The sequence below is a fragment of the Balaenoptera borealis genome, assembly GCF_965194805.1.
Source record: "Balaenoptera borealis genome assembly, chromosome: 17".
Lineage (NCBI taxonomy): Eukaryota > Metazoa > Chordata > Mammalia > Artiodactyla > Balaenopteridae > Balaenoptera > Balaenoptera borealis.
In genome coordinates, this window is record NC_138876.1 from 4,438,041 (window position 1) to 4,456,480 (window position 18,440).

An 18,440-nucleotide genomic window follows, 5' to 3' on the forward strand; every position below is an offset into this window, starting at 1 on the left:
AGGCCAGGAGCTGCGATCTCTGCACCTTTAGACCCGCTCCCGGTCCTTCAGTTCGCATCACCTAATTCTGAGGACAAAGGTGCCCTGACATCCCCGCATGGGGCCGAGGACGGCGTGGCCTGTGGCTTCTCACCTCCCCGTTTTGTTTCCCATGCAGGGTGCCAAGGGGCAGGAAGGCGCGCAGGGGCCGCCCGGAGCAGCTGGGAGCCCCGTGAGTCCTCCCGGGCCCCACAGGAGGGGGTCTGGGCGGGCTCCCAGCCCTCGGCAGAGTGTGGGGAGGGGGCCGGGAAAGCGCCGTCCACGCTGCGGGGCTGGCCGGGGCTGGAGCCGCCTGAGCAGCCAGGACCGGAGATGTGCCGGCCTCTGCCACGTCCCCAGCATCCCAGGGCTTCGTCCACACGCCAGCCCCGACAGGAATCTCCTTCTGCACACACATGGGTGGCGCACACATGGACACATGCAGACGAGTTTGTCACTCTGAGACGCACACCCACGTGCACATCCACACGTTTGGAAAGCGAGATGCACACGCACCGCGATGCGCACACACGTATGCACACCCATATAAGGCCGTGCACACGTATAAATGCAGTTCCAGCAGCTCCAGGAAGACAAGCACACGTGTGCCCTCACGCGCTCGCTGCTCCTGACTCGCCTCCCTCAGGCCCAGAATCTCCGTGGGTCGGCACTCGTGGCCCTGAGCTCTGACTAGCGTTGTGTCTACCGGAGCGGAGCCCCGAGCCCAGGCTTCTCCGGGGAGCTGGCGGGACGCAGGACAAGGCCGAGTCCCGCGGGGACTCCCAGGAGAGGCGGTGGCCTCAGAGCAGCAGCAGTGCCAGGCAGGCAGGACCGCAGGCCCCACGTGCCCGGCTGTAGTCTGCTCGCCCAGCCCGCCGCGCGTGTGACTTAGCGGGAACGGGGTCGGCCCCGGGAGCTGGCGGCAGGGATGTCGCAGAGACGGGGCTCGCGGGTCAGTCCTTCTTGCTCCTGGAGGGACCCGGCCCGAGCGCAGCCTGGGGGAGAGGGAGGCCGAGTGTAGGGGCGCGGGCGGCAGAAGGAGCGTGGGGAGGCTCCAGTACTGGGAGTCCCCGGGTCCCCGTCTCCCGGGTGGTGCCCCGGCTGGAGTGTCCTCACCCACCTCTCCCGCCATGCACTCGTCCAGCCATCGGTGTTCAAATCCACTTCCTCCGGGAAACATGCCCTGATTGGCCAGTCAGATCCAACACGGGCACACCCACGCACGCACACACACACACAGGCTTCCCCCCTCGGTGCCCCTGTTCCGTGAACAGCACCGGCCCCTTCAGAGGGAGCCAGACCGAGAGCAGCGTGGCCGAGGCCCGCTCAGGCTTCTGCCACCGTCCGCACCGCGAGCTCCCCCTCGGCCCTCCACCAGCGGTCGGTCGCCAAGCCCAGGTCGTTCCTCCTGGCACCTTCTCCAGGGATGCCTCTTCCTGTCCAACCCACGGCTGCCTCACGTGTCCTCTCTGGTCCCCGAGGCCCTCACGGGCGGCCTGCGTTACACCAGAGCATGTTTCTCGGCAACGCAGGTCTGAAGAGTTTGTCCCATTTTCGGGGTTCCCTTTCCCCCAGGCTCTGAGGATAGAGGCCAAACCCCACCCGAGACACGTGCATGTTTGGACCTGGCCTTCCTTTCTGCCCACCCCGCCCCGCCCAGCACACGCCACCTCTGCCGCCTCCGTGCCGTGGTCTCAAGGAAGGTCCTAGGCTGCTTCTGTCCTCCTGTCTCCCACCTCTGTGCCGCAGTCCCACTCATTGGAGACTTGGCGAGTTGGGGTGCACCTGGGCGGGAGGTTCATCTTATCTGTGGAGGGAGTTTCAGGTTAGAAACGTTTCCAGCAAATCAGGGAGAATTGAGTAGAAGGCAGGTTTGGAGGGAAACTGGGGGAGCTGCTTATAATCAATACCTTGGGCCTTTCTAACCTTCTTCCCTCTCTGAATAGGGCGCTCCTGGACCTGTAGGTCCCCCTGGTTCCCGTGGCCCCCCAGGAAGTGCGGTGAGTAATCGGGGTGGGGGGAGAGGGCAGGGACACCAACACTGGTTGTGGCTCCACAGTGCCCATCTCCCGAGTTAACTCATTTACCCTCCACGAAACTCGGGCGTAGCCATCCTTACTCCCATTTCACAGATGGAAGAACTTGATGTCCCGACAAAGTCACCTAGAAAGTTACCAACCTGAGGTTCTCGGTAACTCGTGAGGTCTCCGGGGGGTGAATGACGCTGTTGTAACTGCAGAAAGCCGTGAGCATCACTGATGTTGGAGTCAGCCTCAGAGTTTGCTTTAGAAGAAACAAAATGAACCTACAGAAGTGGAGGAGGCCCTGACTTTTGGGCTGCCCGGGGTCTGGCCACAGCTCTGCCACTAACCGGCTGTCAGGCCTCTGTGAGGGGCTCCTGGAGGCCTCCGCTTTTTCATCTTCAAGATGGAGAGCGCGGGCTGTGCAGGTTCACCCTTAACCTCCTGCTGCACTTGACTTAGGGAGACAGCCTCCCCCGTGGGGGCCCCAGGGGTCTGCTTTAAGGACCCCAGCTTTAAGGTCCAGCTGAACGTTGCTTTCAGCTGCAACGTGTGCAGTGAAACACCCGATGGCATCTAGTCAAGGGTAACAGAGAACTGTGCTCCTGAAATAGCTTGAGGCCAGTCCCGTCCAGTCACCAACCTTTCTGTTGATCATCATAGCGGTTCAGAGGACAAATGCGGGCATATACGTGTGCCAGGCACTGTTGTAAGTGCTTTACACGAGTTCGCTCATTGACTCCTCGGGACCTGGGAGGTGGATAGTAGTTTTGCCCCCACTTTATGCAGGAGGAGACTGAGGCGCAGGGAGACTGAGTCATGTGGTTAGTGGTTGCCGTGGATACCGCTGGACCCTTGCCTGTATCATGCCACCCTCCCCACTGCAGTGCCAGCCACAGACTTCCAGGAGCCAACCTTGCATTCCTTTGCCTGAGGGTTTTCTGTGGCTTTTAGAGACCTCGCTGTGCAGCCACATGACCCGTGGCCAGCAGCACCACCACCAGCAGAAGCATCCCTGGCTGATGGGCGTATAAATGGCCCAGCTTCTCCACTCCTGGTGGAGCCACTCCGAATGTGTGTCCTGCGCTGGCCCCCAGAGCCCCCAGCAGGACCGAGCTCCAGTTACACGAACGTGTCACTACCTGCCTGTCCTCCTCTTTCTCACGTCCCTACTGGTGCCTCCGCGGAGCACCTGCACCTGAGCCTTGTCTCAAAAAGTCAACCTCTGGGGGACTCTGAAGACACAGGTAGAGCAGGTCAATGATGCCAAGGCTGTGTTCTTAGGTCACCCTCGTCCTCCCCGAGGTCCCCTCTGAGAGCTGCAGCCCAAGGCGGCCAGGGCATCAGGAGACACATGCCTGCGTGGTTAGAGGTCTCGTGTTCAGGGCTCAGTGACAGACCAGGGGAGGAGCAGCTAAGGCAGGCGGCGGGGGGAGATGGCGGCGAGGAATTTAAGTCGGGGGGGGGGGAATGAGTGGGGACAGAGCGGTAATCATTAACTGAAAGGGGGCTGATCGCCCTTCTCTGGGGGCGGCGGGCCGTCTTGAACTTCACCTTGTCAATAACCCCTCTTTCTTCAGGGCCCCCCGGGCACCAGAGGCCCCCCTGGGAAACATGGGGAGCGCGGTGAGAAGGTAAGATGCAGTGTGATCTCTCTGCACACAGCAGCTGTTCTCAGCTTCTTAAGAAGCAGGGAAGCAGGAGCCCGCTCTGCTCAGACCTGGTTTAGGACCCAGGGTCAGAAGGGCTTCTGAACAGAGGGGTGGGAGGAGCCCTGAAGTTGTCTCATTTAACCCTCACGGCGGACCCGTAGAGGAGGTGGATCCCCATTTGATAGAGATGGGGACCGAGGCTCTGAGAGATGAATTCAGCTCTCCTACATCCCGTAGCTGGTGAGCCACAGAGCTGGTCGGTCTGACTCTAAGTCCATTTTCTCTCAGTTCAGCGCACCAACTTAGCCCTCCCACACCTTTGTGTGCACAGTTAAACCTTCCTGAGTTAGGAGAAAGAGCTTTGTTTATTAGGAAGAAGAGAGACACGGTGTCCCCCCAAAACGCCAACACCCCGGGGGCAGAGAAGGAGGTCCCATGGACATTCGAGATCCCACGCCACGTTTCCTGACCTCGCGTTTTAGGAAGCATCTCCGAGGTGTACTCCTGGCTTCTGCCGTACTGGCCTCTAGTGGGTGGAGACCAGGGATTCTGCTAAACTGTCGCAGGACAGCACCCCCTTCTCAACACAGATCACCCGCCCCGAATGTCAGCAGCGCCGGAGCTGAGAAGCCCGGACTGCAGGCACCCTCTGGCACCTGCGTGTTCTCGTCTGTAAGATGGAGACGAGCCTACGCTGACCGCAGGTGGTGAGGAGAAGCCGAAGCACTGATGCGGCAGAGCCGGCGAGGAGGGCTGACGGCGCTTCGCTGCGCCGAGCCGACACGTGAGGCTTCTCGTGTCTCAGCGTCTCCCCGGCTCCCGATGCCACCTCCGCAGAGGCCCCCTCCCGGCCCTCCAGTGTCTGAACTTGATGCAAGTCCCTTCACGTCCACTCCGCCTGGGACCTTTGAAAGGAGTGATCGTATTATCTTTTCTATTTTGGCAAAATGTAACAAGGATAAATAACAAACTTTTACACTTTGTTGGGAAGGCTCGGTTTTAAAACACGTACTTCAGAGAGGAAAATGATTTATTGCAGAGAAAGATGATCCAACCACCTGTGGAAAATATCCTTAAGCGAGGGAAAACATCCTGGCCCGTCGGGTTTTCCTTGATTACAACACGTCTGAAGGATTAGGCTCTATTCGGGGACATAAGTGGGGCACTGACAACGTAGAAGGAGCTTAGAAGGGGGTTAGAAGAGGTTTCTGAGGACCAGTTGAGCAAAGATGAGAAAAGCTGTGAGCTGTTGGCTCATTCAGCCTCAAGGGGGAGCCAAACACTTCTGCTTGTCTGAGCAGAAGCCCGGGCTGAGGTCCAAGACCCAGGGCTGCATTTGGAAGGGGACTTCCCTCCGGTGCTCTGCAAAGTGGTAAAAATCCCGGACAGCAGGATGTGCTTTCTCTCTCTCACTATCCAGTGGCTGGCCTGAGGCTTGCAGAAGCTGATCCCGCCCTGGGCCTGGAGACAGGTCCTCTCCATCCCTTGCTTTGCCCCTCCTTGGGACATCGTACCTCACCTCACCTCTGCATCAAATGTCGGAGGCAGTCAGATTGCAGCCTAGGCCCGAGAGAGCCCTGCCTGGGAAAGGGAGTTCCTGCCGCTCACGTGGTTCCCCCACAGCGTTCCACAGCCGGGGCTGCTTCGGGGCTCCTGGCTTTGTGGTCAGAGAGGGTGAGCAAACTCCAAGCCCAGCTCCCTCATTAGATCCTGGCTGTCTGTTTCTCTCTCTTCCCACTTTGGAGCCCCGGGCTGTGTTCACATCGCTGAAAGTCTGTCATGTGAAGAGGGATTCGATTTCGTCTGTAGAGCTCCAAGGTTGAATGTCAAACATCTGGAAGATTTCAGAGATGGTTGGCTGAATATAAAGGCACACTGTGTAATGGAACTGCCCAATGAAGGGATGAACAGCCTGAGAAGGTGGTGAGCTCCCTGCTCTCAAAGGAGTGCAAAGAGAAATGGGAAGAACTGCCTGGAAGAGGCACACATGATGGTTTCCTGCAGCGGGAGAAAAGTTGGACTAGAAGACTACTATATCCTTCCTATTCCCATGTTCCGCGTTATACAGTTTGCTAAGGCCGCTGGAACAGCGTATCACAAACTGGGTGCCTTAAACAGCAGAAACTTACCGTCTCGCCATTCTCACCATGGCAGGAAGTCCTAAATCAAGGTGTCAGCAGGGTTGGCTCCGCCTGGGGGCTGTGAGGGAAGGATCTCTTCCAGGCCCCTCTCCTTCGATTACTGATGGCTCTCTTCTCCCCGCATCTTCACGTTGACTTCCCTCTCCACATGTCTGTGTCCAAATGTCCCCTTCTCGTGAGGACACCAGTTCATACTGGATCAGGGTCCGTGCTACCCTGGTATGACTGCATCTTAACTAATTACATCTGCAAAGACTCTATTTCTAAATTGAGGTACTGGGGTTAGGGCTTCAGCATATGAATTTTGGGGGACACATTATACAGCCCGTCTTTCTATGCCCTCAGAAGGGGTGGGCTTTCTGAAGCAGGGCATCACCAGGAAGCCCACCAACCCCCTTCAGGTTGGCTCACCACTGAAAAGCTTACTCTCCGCATGTCACTGATCCTGGACACTGTCCACTTTTCCTTCCAGGGAGCAGTGGGAGAAGAAGGAAGGCCAGGGCCAGGTGGCCCCAGGGGCGATCCTGGTGCCCCTGGGCTCCCGGGGCCGCCCGCAAGAGGGAAAGATGGAGAACCGGTAAGTGTCGGGTCCAGGGTTTCTGTGCCCATGACGATCAGGCTGGAATTAGAAGAGAAAAAAAAAAAGAAAAGGCTCACTGGTCAAGCTTTGCAGAAGCGGAGTCATAGCCAGTGAAAGCAGGTGGGCTGGGGAAGGGGTCTTGGGCGGGGGAAGCGCCTTGCTCCTGCCCACTTCAGGCCAGTGCAGCAGAGTCCCCCGGGGACTGCTGGCCGCGTACCAGGCTCCAGGCCGGACACTGGGGACACGGAGGTGGGTTCGCGCCTGTGCTGTTGAGATGCTCATGAGACAGCCGGGCAAACATAACCGTAGCTCAGGCAGTCCTGGAGTGCACATCCTGGAGAAGGGCTTCTTGGTCTGTGTAAGTCTGGGGAAACCTTGCACAGGAAGTGGCATTTGTGCGAAATGTGAAAGTTGGAAGAAATTATTTTTTAGGCAGAACAGCACAGAGAGGGTGTTCCAGACTGGTAAACTGTATGTGGAAACGCATGAGGGCGTTGTGTGCATGGGGACTTACAAACATGTTAGAGTGTCACAGACACGAAGTGAGATGTATTAGTAGATTTTGCTGCAGTAATGAAGAACCCCAAAATCTCAGTGGCTTTCAGCCCTTGGCACTACACGAGGACGCAGGGACCCTTCCTTTGTACAAGACAGGTCACGATGAGAGTCCCGTCCACCTGTGGCCCCCCACGGCACAGGGTAGATGGGTAAATGCTCACTCATGGTCCCATGGTTATCTTTGTGCCGTTCATTTTCCCAGGGACCACCTGGACCACCTGGACCACCTGGGCCACCTGGACCTCCAGGACCACCTGGATCTAAGGTAGGTTTTATCTAGCGAACTGTGGATGCCATGGGTTGCACTTCGGGGCCAAACAGAATTTAATTGTCAGCATCTCTGGTCACCTCAGTTTACTTGCATGTTCATCACTTTCCACTTAACTAAAGGCTCTGTGACTCTGAACTGTGACATTAAAGTAGTTGCCACATAATTGTTGCTTAGTAAATGTTTGCAGTGAAATCAAGTTGCAAAAGATGCTTTCGACCGGCAGAGCAACAGATCTGTCTTGTATTATTAGTTTAATTGGGGACACAAACGATCCCCAAATTTCAGATGATGAACACAGTAAAAGTTTATTCCTCATTCACAGCGAGCGTGATGGGGGCTGTGGTGGGTGAGGAGTCCTCATCCACACAGCCGTCCAGGGACCCACGTTCCTCCAGGCCAGTGCCATCCCTTCCTCTGGGACTTCAGTGTCTTCTCCCAGAGCCTCCATATGCGGTGGCAAATGAGGGAAGAGACGGTAGAGGATCTTGTGGAAGGATTTTGTGGGCCAGGCCTGGAGGTGATCACTCATTTCCACCACTCCTGACACTACGGGGGAGGGGCGGTTGTCCTCTTGCTGGGCCCTGGGAGGGAAGGCAGACACTTTGGCAAACAGCAGGCGTCTCTTGTTCAGTGCACTTGAAGCCACAGCTCAGAAAAGATGACTTTGCCCATCAGGGAGTGTTCTTAAGAGAACTTTCCTGAGTGATTAGGGAAGTTTTCCTGGAGTTATTTTCACACCGAAGCAGTCGTTCATTGAGTCAAATGCATCAATTAACAATACACTTCTTATTTCATCCATTGCATATCCACTGAGCCTCTGCCGCGTGTCAGACCTGGAGGTGGGCTGTGGGGTGACAGGGATGGTGTCACGTGTTCCCAGCCCTCTAACAGCTCAGGAGCCGGGGGAGAAGCAGACTCACAAGTGCTGGGACAGAGGGAGGCTGAGGCACAAGTGAGCTCAGAGGAGGCTCCCGACCCAGCCTCGTTTGACTGTGGAAGGCTTCTTGGAGGAGGTGATGTTTCTCCTGACTTTAAAGTGCATGTAGCCACTGGAAGGGAGAGATGAGGAGGGAGTTCTCTGCAGGGTACTAACGTGGGAGAAGGCCATGGGAGCGTGAAATAGAATGTGTTCAGAGTAGAGCGTGTGCTGTAAATGCACCCGCAGCCAATGAGCAGTCATTTGACGAGCTCAAATGCATAAACTTAAGAATGCGTGTGACAGGGCTCACTTCGGCAGCACATATACTAAAACTGGGACGATACAGAGAAGATTAGCATGGCCCCTGCGCAAGGATGACACACAAATTCGTGAAGCGTTCCATGTTTTTTGGCTAAGTGATTCTGTAAATAGTTAAATATAATTTAATAAGAAAAAATTAAATAAAATACAGTAAAGTTTAGAATTTATGTACAAAAAGAATGTGTGTGACATAGTCAATGATAGACATTAGAATGTTTATTTTTTGCTTTAGTTTAACATATATTCAAAATCACATAAATTAAAGAATTACTGTATAATTATGATATTTTTATCCACTTAACCTATATTTATGAAAACAAAGTTTTAAAAATTCTTTTCATGCGCCTTTGGTGTCATGACCTATCATCCCTAGACCTGCTTTCTGAGTCAACTAGCACTTTCCTAAACCACGTCCCCATCCATCCCAGTCAACTTATTGAAGATATAACACGTTGGGAACCCATATATGCTGCTCTTACTGGAAGTTTTATCTCAAGGCCCAGATACCCATTCTTTTTTTTTTTTTCCTTTTGTTCTATAGTTGTGTCTTTGGGATCTGAGGAACATAACCACAGAGTATGTTGTATTTATTATATGTAAGAGGCTTGTTTACAGTAATAACCAGGACATGGAATTTGAGGCCTCAGGAATAATTGCGGTGTCTACGTTAAACTTTCTTGCTTCGTGATTTTTTCTGCTATTCAGGCAGGTGACCTCTGTAATTGTACTAAGCTTGCACTGATTGAGGTCATAGTAGGCTAATGTGCATTCCCCTAATAGTGATTTTGTAGTTCATGATCAAAGGGGAAAAACCGAGAGAGTTCTTTGAGTGATCTGAGCAAATATTTGGCAACTCCCCAGTTTCTGAAGAAAAATAAAAGTTGGAAACAACTCTGCCTGAATTTGAGGGCATATAAGACAGTTCCTTGTGCCTGGAGCAATGGGAGTGTGCGGAAAGGAGCAGGAAGCAGGACCAGACTCTGGACGCCCCGTGAATTAACAGCCAACCGGAGGCGTGTGTCTGAGGTTCCGCCGTGATGCTGTGAGCCCAGCGTCTGACTGGCAGCGCTCCTGTGCTCTCAATTCCCCCCCTAGAGGAGGACCTTCAGGACCCGGAAGAAATTGATTACCTCTTGGAAGGAAGGCAAGGGCACCGGAAAGGGCACCAGAAATGGGAGATGGGGAAAATGGCTTAAAATGTCCTTTTCTGTGTGATATTTATGAGGTTGATAAAATCTGTGATATTTCTGAGGTTGATAAAATCTGTGATATTTCTGAGGTTGATAAAATCTATCTCCCAGGCAGTTTGGGGAAAAATGATATAATGCAAATAAAAATAGTTGTCTACCTCTGCTTGTCACAGGTACATGCTCTATAGATGTTAGTGACTCTTATCATTAGATCGCCCTGTGGAGTCTGCTTCAGGGTTGCAGCACGAAGGTGGGGGACCTGTAGGCAAGTTGCTGGAGAGAGAGCCCGAGTGGAAGTGGGAGAGGCAGCAGTGAGGAGTAGAGAGGAAGGCTGAGACCCCGGGGCGTGAGGAATGCAGGGCGCCTTGCCCTGGGGCCCGGTTGACCAGCCAGTTTCAACTCCATGGGACCCATGGTAAGTCGCGCTGTCCCTTTGGCCAAACACATCCTCCTGTTTCAAATGTGAGATGCGTAAACAGATGACCCTTTCAGTGTTAATATTGTATAATATATGTTTGTAAGTTAGAATGTAGTTTAGAATGAAGGTTTCCCTAGTCAGCTGGGAAGGTAAGTTGGAATTCAGAGAGGTCTTTAGTTGTAGAATGGGGGGCCCATGGGGAAGACAAGGAGGGAGGAAGGGGACACAGAGAGAGAGAGAGAGAGAGAGAGAGAGAGAGAGAGAGGGAGCAGGGAGTGCTCAGCTGTGTGCCTTGCCCAGGCGCTGTCCCTGGTTCCTGGTGCTGACTGAAAACCCCTGGGGATTTAAGGGTGGGTGCTATAGTGTATAAGGGTTTTCCTGGGCACCTCCTCTGCCCTTTCTCATTACTTACAACTGCAGGCCGACTCTTAAAGATGCCTTTCCTTCTCTTGGGTGGACTTATTTCTAGCAAAATGAACAGACTTTGCCTTCATACAGAACTGGGTTAGGATCCCAGCTTAGCTACTTGCAAGATAGATGACTTAAGGGCAAGTGGCTTATTCTTTCAGAGGCTCTCTTCCTTTTCTGTATAAAGGAGTAAAGCATCATTAACCCCCAAAGGGCTCCTGTGGATAAGTGATCTCACAGCACATAGATGTTCAGTAGATGTCATTCTCCTTCCATGACCTCACACATTTCTTCCCTGAACACTGTTGAACTGGCCCAGAAGGTTTTGCAGCCAAAACAGATACTCCAGTCAGTATTACAGATTATAGCTCACCTGCCCCTTTTTTCTCAATCAGGAGCCTTCTTGCTTTTGCTGACCGAGCTTTAAGGTCTTCTGCCCTTTCCTTGAAGCTACTTTCTCAAAGTTTCAGTCCATTAAGCTGTGATGTGTAGTTGCTTGGGGTAAATGTTAGCATCACAAAGGGCCATAAACATACCAGGGCCAGGCCCGGCTACCCTTCAGCAGAGATCAATCAGTGACTCAGATTCTGGGCTGGGCTGGGAGAGGTCTTTCTTCATGTTCCCTCCTGGGTAAAAAGTTGATTTTGGTCAAAAGCAAAATTTAGTACCTGACAAAATGTGAGTGATGAGAGATTCATTCATTCGGGCATTCAGGAATTTGCTGTTAAAGGGCTATTCCAGGCCCTACACTGGGCATTGTGGATGCGAAAGTGTGTAGATATTGTACCCAACATAGGGTCTGACTCATTTTTGGTACTTTACAAATATTGGTTGGATTAATGGTTAAAGGAATGAATGGATAGTTTTCTTCTTCTTTTAAGACACACAGAGGTCAGAGGGTCAGACAGACAAAATGGGAGGGCAGTGTGTTAAGATTAATGAAGATATATTCGAATATCTTCCAGAAGGCAGAGAGGAGGGCAGGCAGAGGTGGGTTTATGGAAATGGAATGATTGGGCTGAGTCTTAATTGGTGGGTAAGTGTTTGGAAGCTTAGAACCTGGATCAAACAACAACCCCACGAGGGGAACAGCTGGTGCAAGAAGCAAGGGTGTGAACAGACAGCATGGAAAAATACAAATTCCATCGTTGGTGTGATTTAGCTTTCAGTGGTTAGGGTTTTGTGCTGCACATGACATAGAGCCTTGGGAAGAAGAGGGAAGCCACGATAAAACAAAGTAATAGGAAGAAGATCTACATTAACCACTTTAAAGAGAAACTGGGGTGCAAAACAACATGGATTTTTCTGACATTTATGTGTGCTTAGTTTATTTTCTGTCTTCTGATTCAGCTGATAAAATATACTTATATGTATATAATACTTGATGTTATATAGTTTCTTACCTTGTAAATGAGTCTACGGAAGATACATGGGAATTTGGTAGAATGTTCTTTTTTTTCCTAATTGATGAGGGTCTTAAGGTCCCAGAGAGGTTGTGGGATTTATGCAAAGTCACAGGACCAGATTGACATTGTTCTGTTACGAACGGAGCTCGGGTGCACTTGCCTGATTCGCGGCAAAGCCTATCTACAGACACCGGGTTGTGGTGAAGGAAAGTAGTGTTTGTTGCCAGGCCAAGCAAAGAGGATGGGCGGCTAGTGAGACCTGAACCCCTGATGGCTTTCAGACAAGGGTTTAAAAGCAACGGTAAGGTGAGGGTCGTAGGGTGTGTGATCAGCTCGCGGACATGTTTCTGATTGGCTGGTGGTGAGGTGACAGGGTGATGTTTGGGAATCTCAGGCATCGCCCTTCTGGTTCCAACCAGTCTGGAGTCTACATGCCTGTGGTCAGCACCCTCTAGTGGGTGGGGGTCTTCATTTCTGCAGAACAGCTTGAAGGTACGTGTCAGATTGTTACGTATATCCCTTGAGGAGGAACTAGGAGTCCTGAGACTCTGTTTTATTGCTCAGCTATGGTATAGGTTACCATAACTTTTCTTGCTTAACTGCTGTTTCTTTGTGTCTGCTTTCCCTCTCTTGCCTAATTGGTAACTGCTTGAGTCTGCTCTTTGGAACTCGGTGAAGGCCAAAGAAACGAGGACACGACCTGGAGGGGGTTGTACCGGGGAAGGTACGGGGTCCTGTTCAGTTTCAGTCCTGCCTTTTCTTTGATACTCTTCAGTCCTGAGAGGAACAGGGGCAGGGCAAGAACGGGAATAAAGTTTTGGATAGAGAGGTTAGCCATCAACTCACAGGGGAACTAGATTTTAGGGGAGCTCGGTTTCAGTCCTAAGACTGGACTTGTCATCACCTGACGGCCAGTTAGACCTCTTCTGCCTCATCCTCTCACTGTTACAATGTGCTGGTGAGGGACACGGCATTGATCATATTCATTCTTAGTTCATTACACTTTTCCCATATTTGCCTTATTTCTTGACGTCCTCCCTTCCCCGCCTTCCCCATGCATACAAATCAGATCTGCTGGCAGTCCCAAGCACCTTGTACTTCCCAGAATCAGCCATATCATATTATTCTAAAGAAACAGAATGCACCGTCTGGGGCTCTGAATAGGATTTCTTGGGGACTGTTTACAGCAGTGAGGGCGGGACAGGGGGATGCCGCGGCTCTCAGGACACGTCGCCACCGTCCACCTGGAGGGAGGAGGGAAAGAGACAGTGTTACCAGAGCTTAGTGAGAGGTTTGGATTGTGGTTCATCTCTTTTGTGAGAACTTCACAAGCCCTGTTTAGATTTCTCTTCTGAATATAACACAGAGTATTGAAAATGGGCTCATGATTGAGTCATCTTTGGTCTTGGAGTCTGGACTGCGGTTTGCAATGAATAAACAACCAACATTAGTTGAACGAGTATATAACTTATATACTCATCCAAGGAACAGTCATACTGCAAGAAAAACAAATCATCTTGAAGCGTGACTTTTCTTAAAGGTCCAAAATGTAAAGTTTTCAAATTGAGATGGTGGTTACAGGATAAACTGATGATTAATAGGATTTTCCTTTAATGCTTAAAAACATAAACCTTAATAAAGCAGTGTTGCCTAGCAACGCCAGGTTCTACCTGAAATAAATGTGCTGCACATTATCTCATCGGCTCTTCATAATGACCTCCTAAGGCTGTTTCCATTTGTCATACAAGTTAACTCATCCTGAAGATGTTAAGTGGTTTCAACGGGGTCACCCCCCATTTCAGTATCAGGCTTGGCTGCCGTCTGCTGACCTAACAGAGGTGCACAGTCTCTTACACAAAATCCTGGGGGCCCTGTGTGCTTTGGATTGAATTTATTTTGGAATTTAGAAAGGTAATAATTTGCAAGCAACATATGTTGCATTTACTGTGGTGTGTGGGGCAGCTTTCCTCATCAGACTCATTAATATTGATGTAACAGAAATGTGTAAGCATCCATGCAAAACGAGATGTCTAAAGCCTGTAAATAGCCTGTGTCAGTACAAGTCAGCTTTGGCTGCCATCTGAGTTAGGATAAGCGCTTGTCTTCAGAGGTGGAGGATTTTGAAATTATGCAGAAGAAGGCATGACTGTCTCAGCGTCCTTCTACGGAAAGTGGCCAGCAGAACTTCTTCCCTCTTCTTCTTTCCTTCCCCTTCGACTCTTCCAATCAGCGTCCAGAATGACAGGCACCTGAGAACAGCAGCGACCACGGCAGCTAACGTGCACTGACTGCTGTACCAGGCACCCTGTAGGCACGATCTCCTGATAGGCACGGCATCTGCAGGCCTGGCAGCTCCTGCTATTACCTGCCCTTCGTAAATGAAGGACTAAAGCTCAGGAAACGTGTCGCCCTCTTAAGCAAGCAGTGACTAAGTGCTGAAGGCAGAACTTAAACATACACTATATTAACCACCATGCATGAAGGTTATATCTCAGTCATTCTCCCTGCTCCCACCCCCTGGAAAAGTGACCCACAAAATGTAGGAACTTGGCAAATTATTGGTGAAATGATGGATTAATGTACTGGTGATGTGGGGATTAAGCTGAAATGTGGGTACATGGTCATGTGTCCAGGATGGGGGCAAGGTGAAGTCTGGAGAAAGCACCGTAAAACTTGGAATTGTGGTCACGTTGAGGGGGGGGGTGTCATATTGTTACAATCACATCCGGAGCCATGGTCACGGTTGGGGCATGGTCAGCCCTGAAAGGTGCACGGTCACGGTCAGTGGCTGTGGTCCACGTGTGTTGGACTGGGTGGGATGATGGCAGCTTGGATGAACTTCGGGGGCACTCGGAATCCGGGTTGGGGCACAAGTGCTGGCTGTAGAGTGTGATTGGACAGTGGGAGGAGCATAATTCCCCTGCACCCTGGCTCTCTCTGGCCCAGAGCTGACCTCTTGACCTTGTGTTTTCTCTTTCCAGGGGGACCGTGGTGCACCTGGGATCCCCGGCTCTCCTGGCAACCACGGAGACCCGGGCGTTGGGGTCACTGGCCCTCCTGTGAGTCCTCATCCACCCAGCACACCCTTGCTCCCTGGTACACAGCCGGCCCCTGCTGGCTCCCAGGGGACTGCGCGGCTCAGGCCCTGCAGCAGGGACACGCCTTTCCCGGCTAACCTGGTAGTGGCTCGTTGACGCCTGGGCCAGCCAGCCTGTAGGTCTGTCCGCCGTGACTGACACTGTTTCTAACACTTGGTGTTCTTATAGGAATAAGGCTTTTCTGGGGAGACCAAGACTTGTCTCATTCAAAGAGGAGTGAGAGAACAAAACTCACTAAAAAATAAAAAGGAAAAAAAAGTGCTCACTGGCCAAACTTTGCAAAAACTGAGGTATAGCCAGTGAACGTGAATCGGTTGGGAAAGGGGTGTGATGTGGGAGAAACAGCATGCTTTCATGTATTTCAGGCAAAAATGGGTTCATTACCCCTCTTCCTCCAGTTAACATACAGGTGAGAACGTAAGTGGAATCAAGAAGGTTTTTATCTCCAAAATAAAATCTAGGAAGTGGACTTTGGATTGGTGGTTTTGGTGAATCATTCGCATCAGTCTCCGGGTGTGAGCTGGCAGGCTCCCTGGAGGTGGTACCTGTAGGAACTGTGAGAGCTCATGAGGGTCCGTGACCCCCGGGCCCCATCCAAGTTGGGGACTGCTGTGAGCGTCTTCAGCCAGCACACCCTGGAGACCTCCAGAAGTAGAAGACGCTCCTTTCAAAGCTAGTACACCTGGATTTGATACTTGGACAGTTATTCTGTAGAGAACAGACATTTTTAGGATTTTCTTTCCAGAGAGTGTGGGATTATGGTTGTCTGTATCTTCTACCGTTGCTTCTAATTCTTCCCTTTGTACCACAAAGAGCCCACCTCCTCCCTCCATCCCCACCCCTTTTACTGAATGATGACTTTCAGAACTTACAACCAGTTTTCAATCCTGGGTTTTATCTTCTGTTTAGTCCCTTCTTTGCTAAAGACAAAGTACCTATTCATGCGCCTTAAAATTGCATTTACTGGTGTTTTTTGGGGGGTTTTTTGGTTTTTTTAAATTAATTAATTAATTTATTTTTATTTTTGGCTGTGTTGGGTCTTCATTTCTGTGCTAGGGCTTTCTCTAGTTGCAGCAAGCGGGGGCCACTCTTCATCGCGGTGCGCGGGCCTCTCACTATTGCGGCCTCTCTTGTTGCGGAGCACAGGCTCCAGACGCGCAGGCTCAGTAGTTGTGGCTCACGGGCCCAGTTGCTCCACGGCATGTGGGATCTTCCCAGACCAGGGCTCGAACCCGTGTCCCCTGCATTGGCAGGCAGATTCTCAACCACTGCGCCACCAGGGAAGCCCCCATTTACTGGTTTTTTGGCAACCATGTTGTCTTCATCTGTTTGGGCTGCTGTAACAAAAATTCCTTAGGCTGGGTGGCTTAAAAACAACAGAATTTTACTTTTCACAAGACTAGAGGCTAAGAAGTCCAAGATCAAGGTGCTGGCAGATTCAGTGTCTGGTGAGGGCCTGCTTTCTGGTTCATAGATGGCTATTTTTGGTATGTCCTCATGTGGTGGGTGGAAGGGGTCAGGGGGCTTTCTGAGGTTTCTTTAGAAAGACTAATTCCATTCATGAGGGCTTCACCCTCATGACCTAATCACCCCAAACGCCTATTTCCAAATACCATCGCATTGGGGGTTAAGGTTTCTATGTATGAATTTTGGGGAGACACAAACATGCGTTCTGTAGCACTTGTCTTACTGTTATTTAAAGGAGGAAGCTCCAATACCCAGCGGTTTTCAGATACTGTTGCTAAGCCTCTTAATATCCAAACTGCCCATGTATCATTGTTGATTTTGTTGTTATCATTATTATCTTAACCCAGAAGCACAGTCTAACTTCACCCCCATTAAATGTAATCTGAATATAAACTGGAGCAGTACATGACCCAGTCTCTGCTTGGTTTTGCATTCAAGAAATAAAATAATCCCATTCATTCCTCATTTGTCTCTCAAAGAATTTGAGAGGAAATCCAGTGTATTACCCACAATACCACTTGTTAAATTAAAACCCCCTTTTCTCCCCCCGGTGGTGCTCTTACATCCCAGGGCTGGTCCTGGGCCTCTCACTTTGTCCCTGAAATTCCCCGGGGCACTCTCTTCTCTGACCACCCCCCTCCCAGTGTGCCTCGTACCAGAAATGACCACCTCACTTCCACTCCACCCCCCAGCAACAGGGCTACCTTCAATGTGGTAGGAAGACCAATGGCCTTGTGTCTTCCTAAAGGTCCCCGGAAACCAGGGAGAAGGCAGGTGGTATCCTCTTGGAAATGTCCAGTTTTAGTCTGTTTTTCTTAGAAGAGATTCTCCGCTAAAATTTCTGATGAACAAAACCCTCTATTACATCAGTTTTATCTTTTGTCTTTGGCTATTTTTTTTCATCTGCTGGTGACCAGAAGGAACAACATGGCAAAAGATGTATTGAAGAAACATAGCAGTTCAGGCTTTCTTATTTCTGCAATCCTGCTTTTCACAGGGCCTGCTCTGTTAAGAGTTAGGATTCTGAATCATGCAGGAATTAGCCCCTTCGGAGAGAAACGGACTGAAAGAGGAACTGCAGGGCTGTAACCTGGGTGGTTCCTCCGTCATTTCACGTGTCTCTCCATGCCCCGTCCACTCCCCAGGGTTCATCATATCAAGCCCTTAATCAGAAAGCCAGGCAGCAGAGGCGGGCACTCTTCGCCCCACCTCCCGCTTCAGAGCCATGAAATCGCCCAGGAACTCGTTACTACCCAAGTGATTCCACCTGAAAAGTAATTGGCTGCTTCCAGCCAAGAGGCCGAAAATCAACTATTCAGTGTCCTCCCTCCACTTGACTTATTAAAAGCTTCCGTGGTGGGTGAAACGTTACTGAATTTTCATAAACGCTGTCTTTGGCTGACGCTCCTTCCTGATGGCCTGGCTGTCTGTGATGAGGGTTCAGGGGTGTGTTGAGAGCGGGTGTGCGGAGAGGGTGGAGAAGGGGTGCTGACAGGCTGCGAGTTCACCCCTCACACGCCTGTGCTTTACAGGAGCCCTGCCGCTGGCCGAGTGGTCCATGTCTGGTCCTGGGCTGAGTCCAGAAGCGGCCACATCCTCAGCCCTTGAGTCCCGTGAAAGCTGGTTTATCCCTGGGTGAGGGCTGGGATCCTGCAGAAGCATCTCCTGAGAGCAGGATTCAAGGGCGAGGAGTTTATTTGGGAAACTGTCTCGGAAATCACCCCTTAGGGAGTGGCAGCCTCCACTGACAAGCCCTCGGAGGCCGTGGGGTACGGGGTGTTTGCAGACCGACTCCTGTTGGGCCCCTGGTGGAAGGCTGCTCCTGGGGAGCTGCCCTGCCCTCGGGCCGAGCGTCCCCTTATGGCGACAGACGCGCCCGGGGCAGGCACCTGCAGCGAGGAGCGGCCAGGTGGGTGCGTGCCCAGCGGGCTTGGAGAGGGGCCCTGACGGTGCCTGCTTCGTCAGTGCTTTC

The 18,440-nt window shown here is 51.5% G+C and overlaps 1 protein-coding gene across 2 annotated transcripts in view; it reads left to right on the plus strand.

Annotated features, from left to right (window-relative positions):
• The window catches only part of COL22A1 (collagen type XXII alpha 1 chain), a 263,198-nt gene that overhangs the window by 175,215 nt on the left and 69,543 nt on the right, over window positions 1-18,440 (plus strand). For both annotated transcript variants that reach the window (XM_082364599.1, XM_082364598.1), the window contains 6 exons: window positions 158-211; window positions 1,965-2,018; window positions 3,620-3,673; window positions 6,305-6,409; window positions 7,173-7,235; window positions 14,885-14,962. In XM_082364599.1, coding sequence (XP_082220725.1) covers window positions 158-211; window positions 1,965-2,018; window positions 3,620-3,673; window positions 6,305-6,409; window positions 7,173-7,235; window positions 14,885-14,962 — 408 coding nt within the window. The remainder of the gene's footprint in view (window positions 1-157; window positions 212-1,964; window positions 2,019-3,619; window positions 3,674-6,304; window positions 6,410-7,172; window positions 7,236-14,884; window positions 14,963-18,440) is intronic.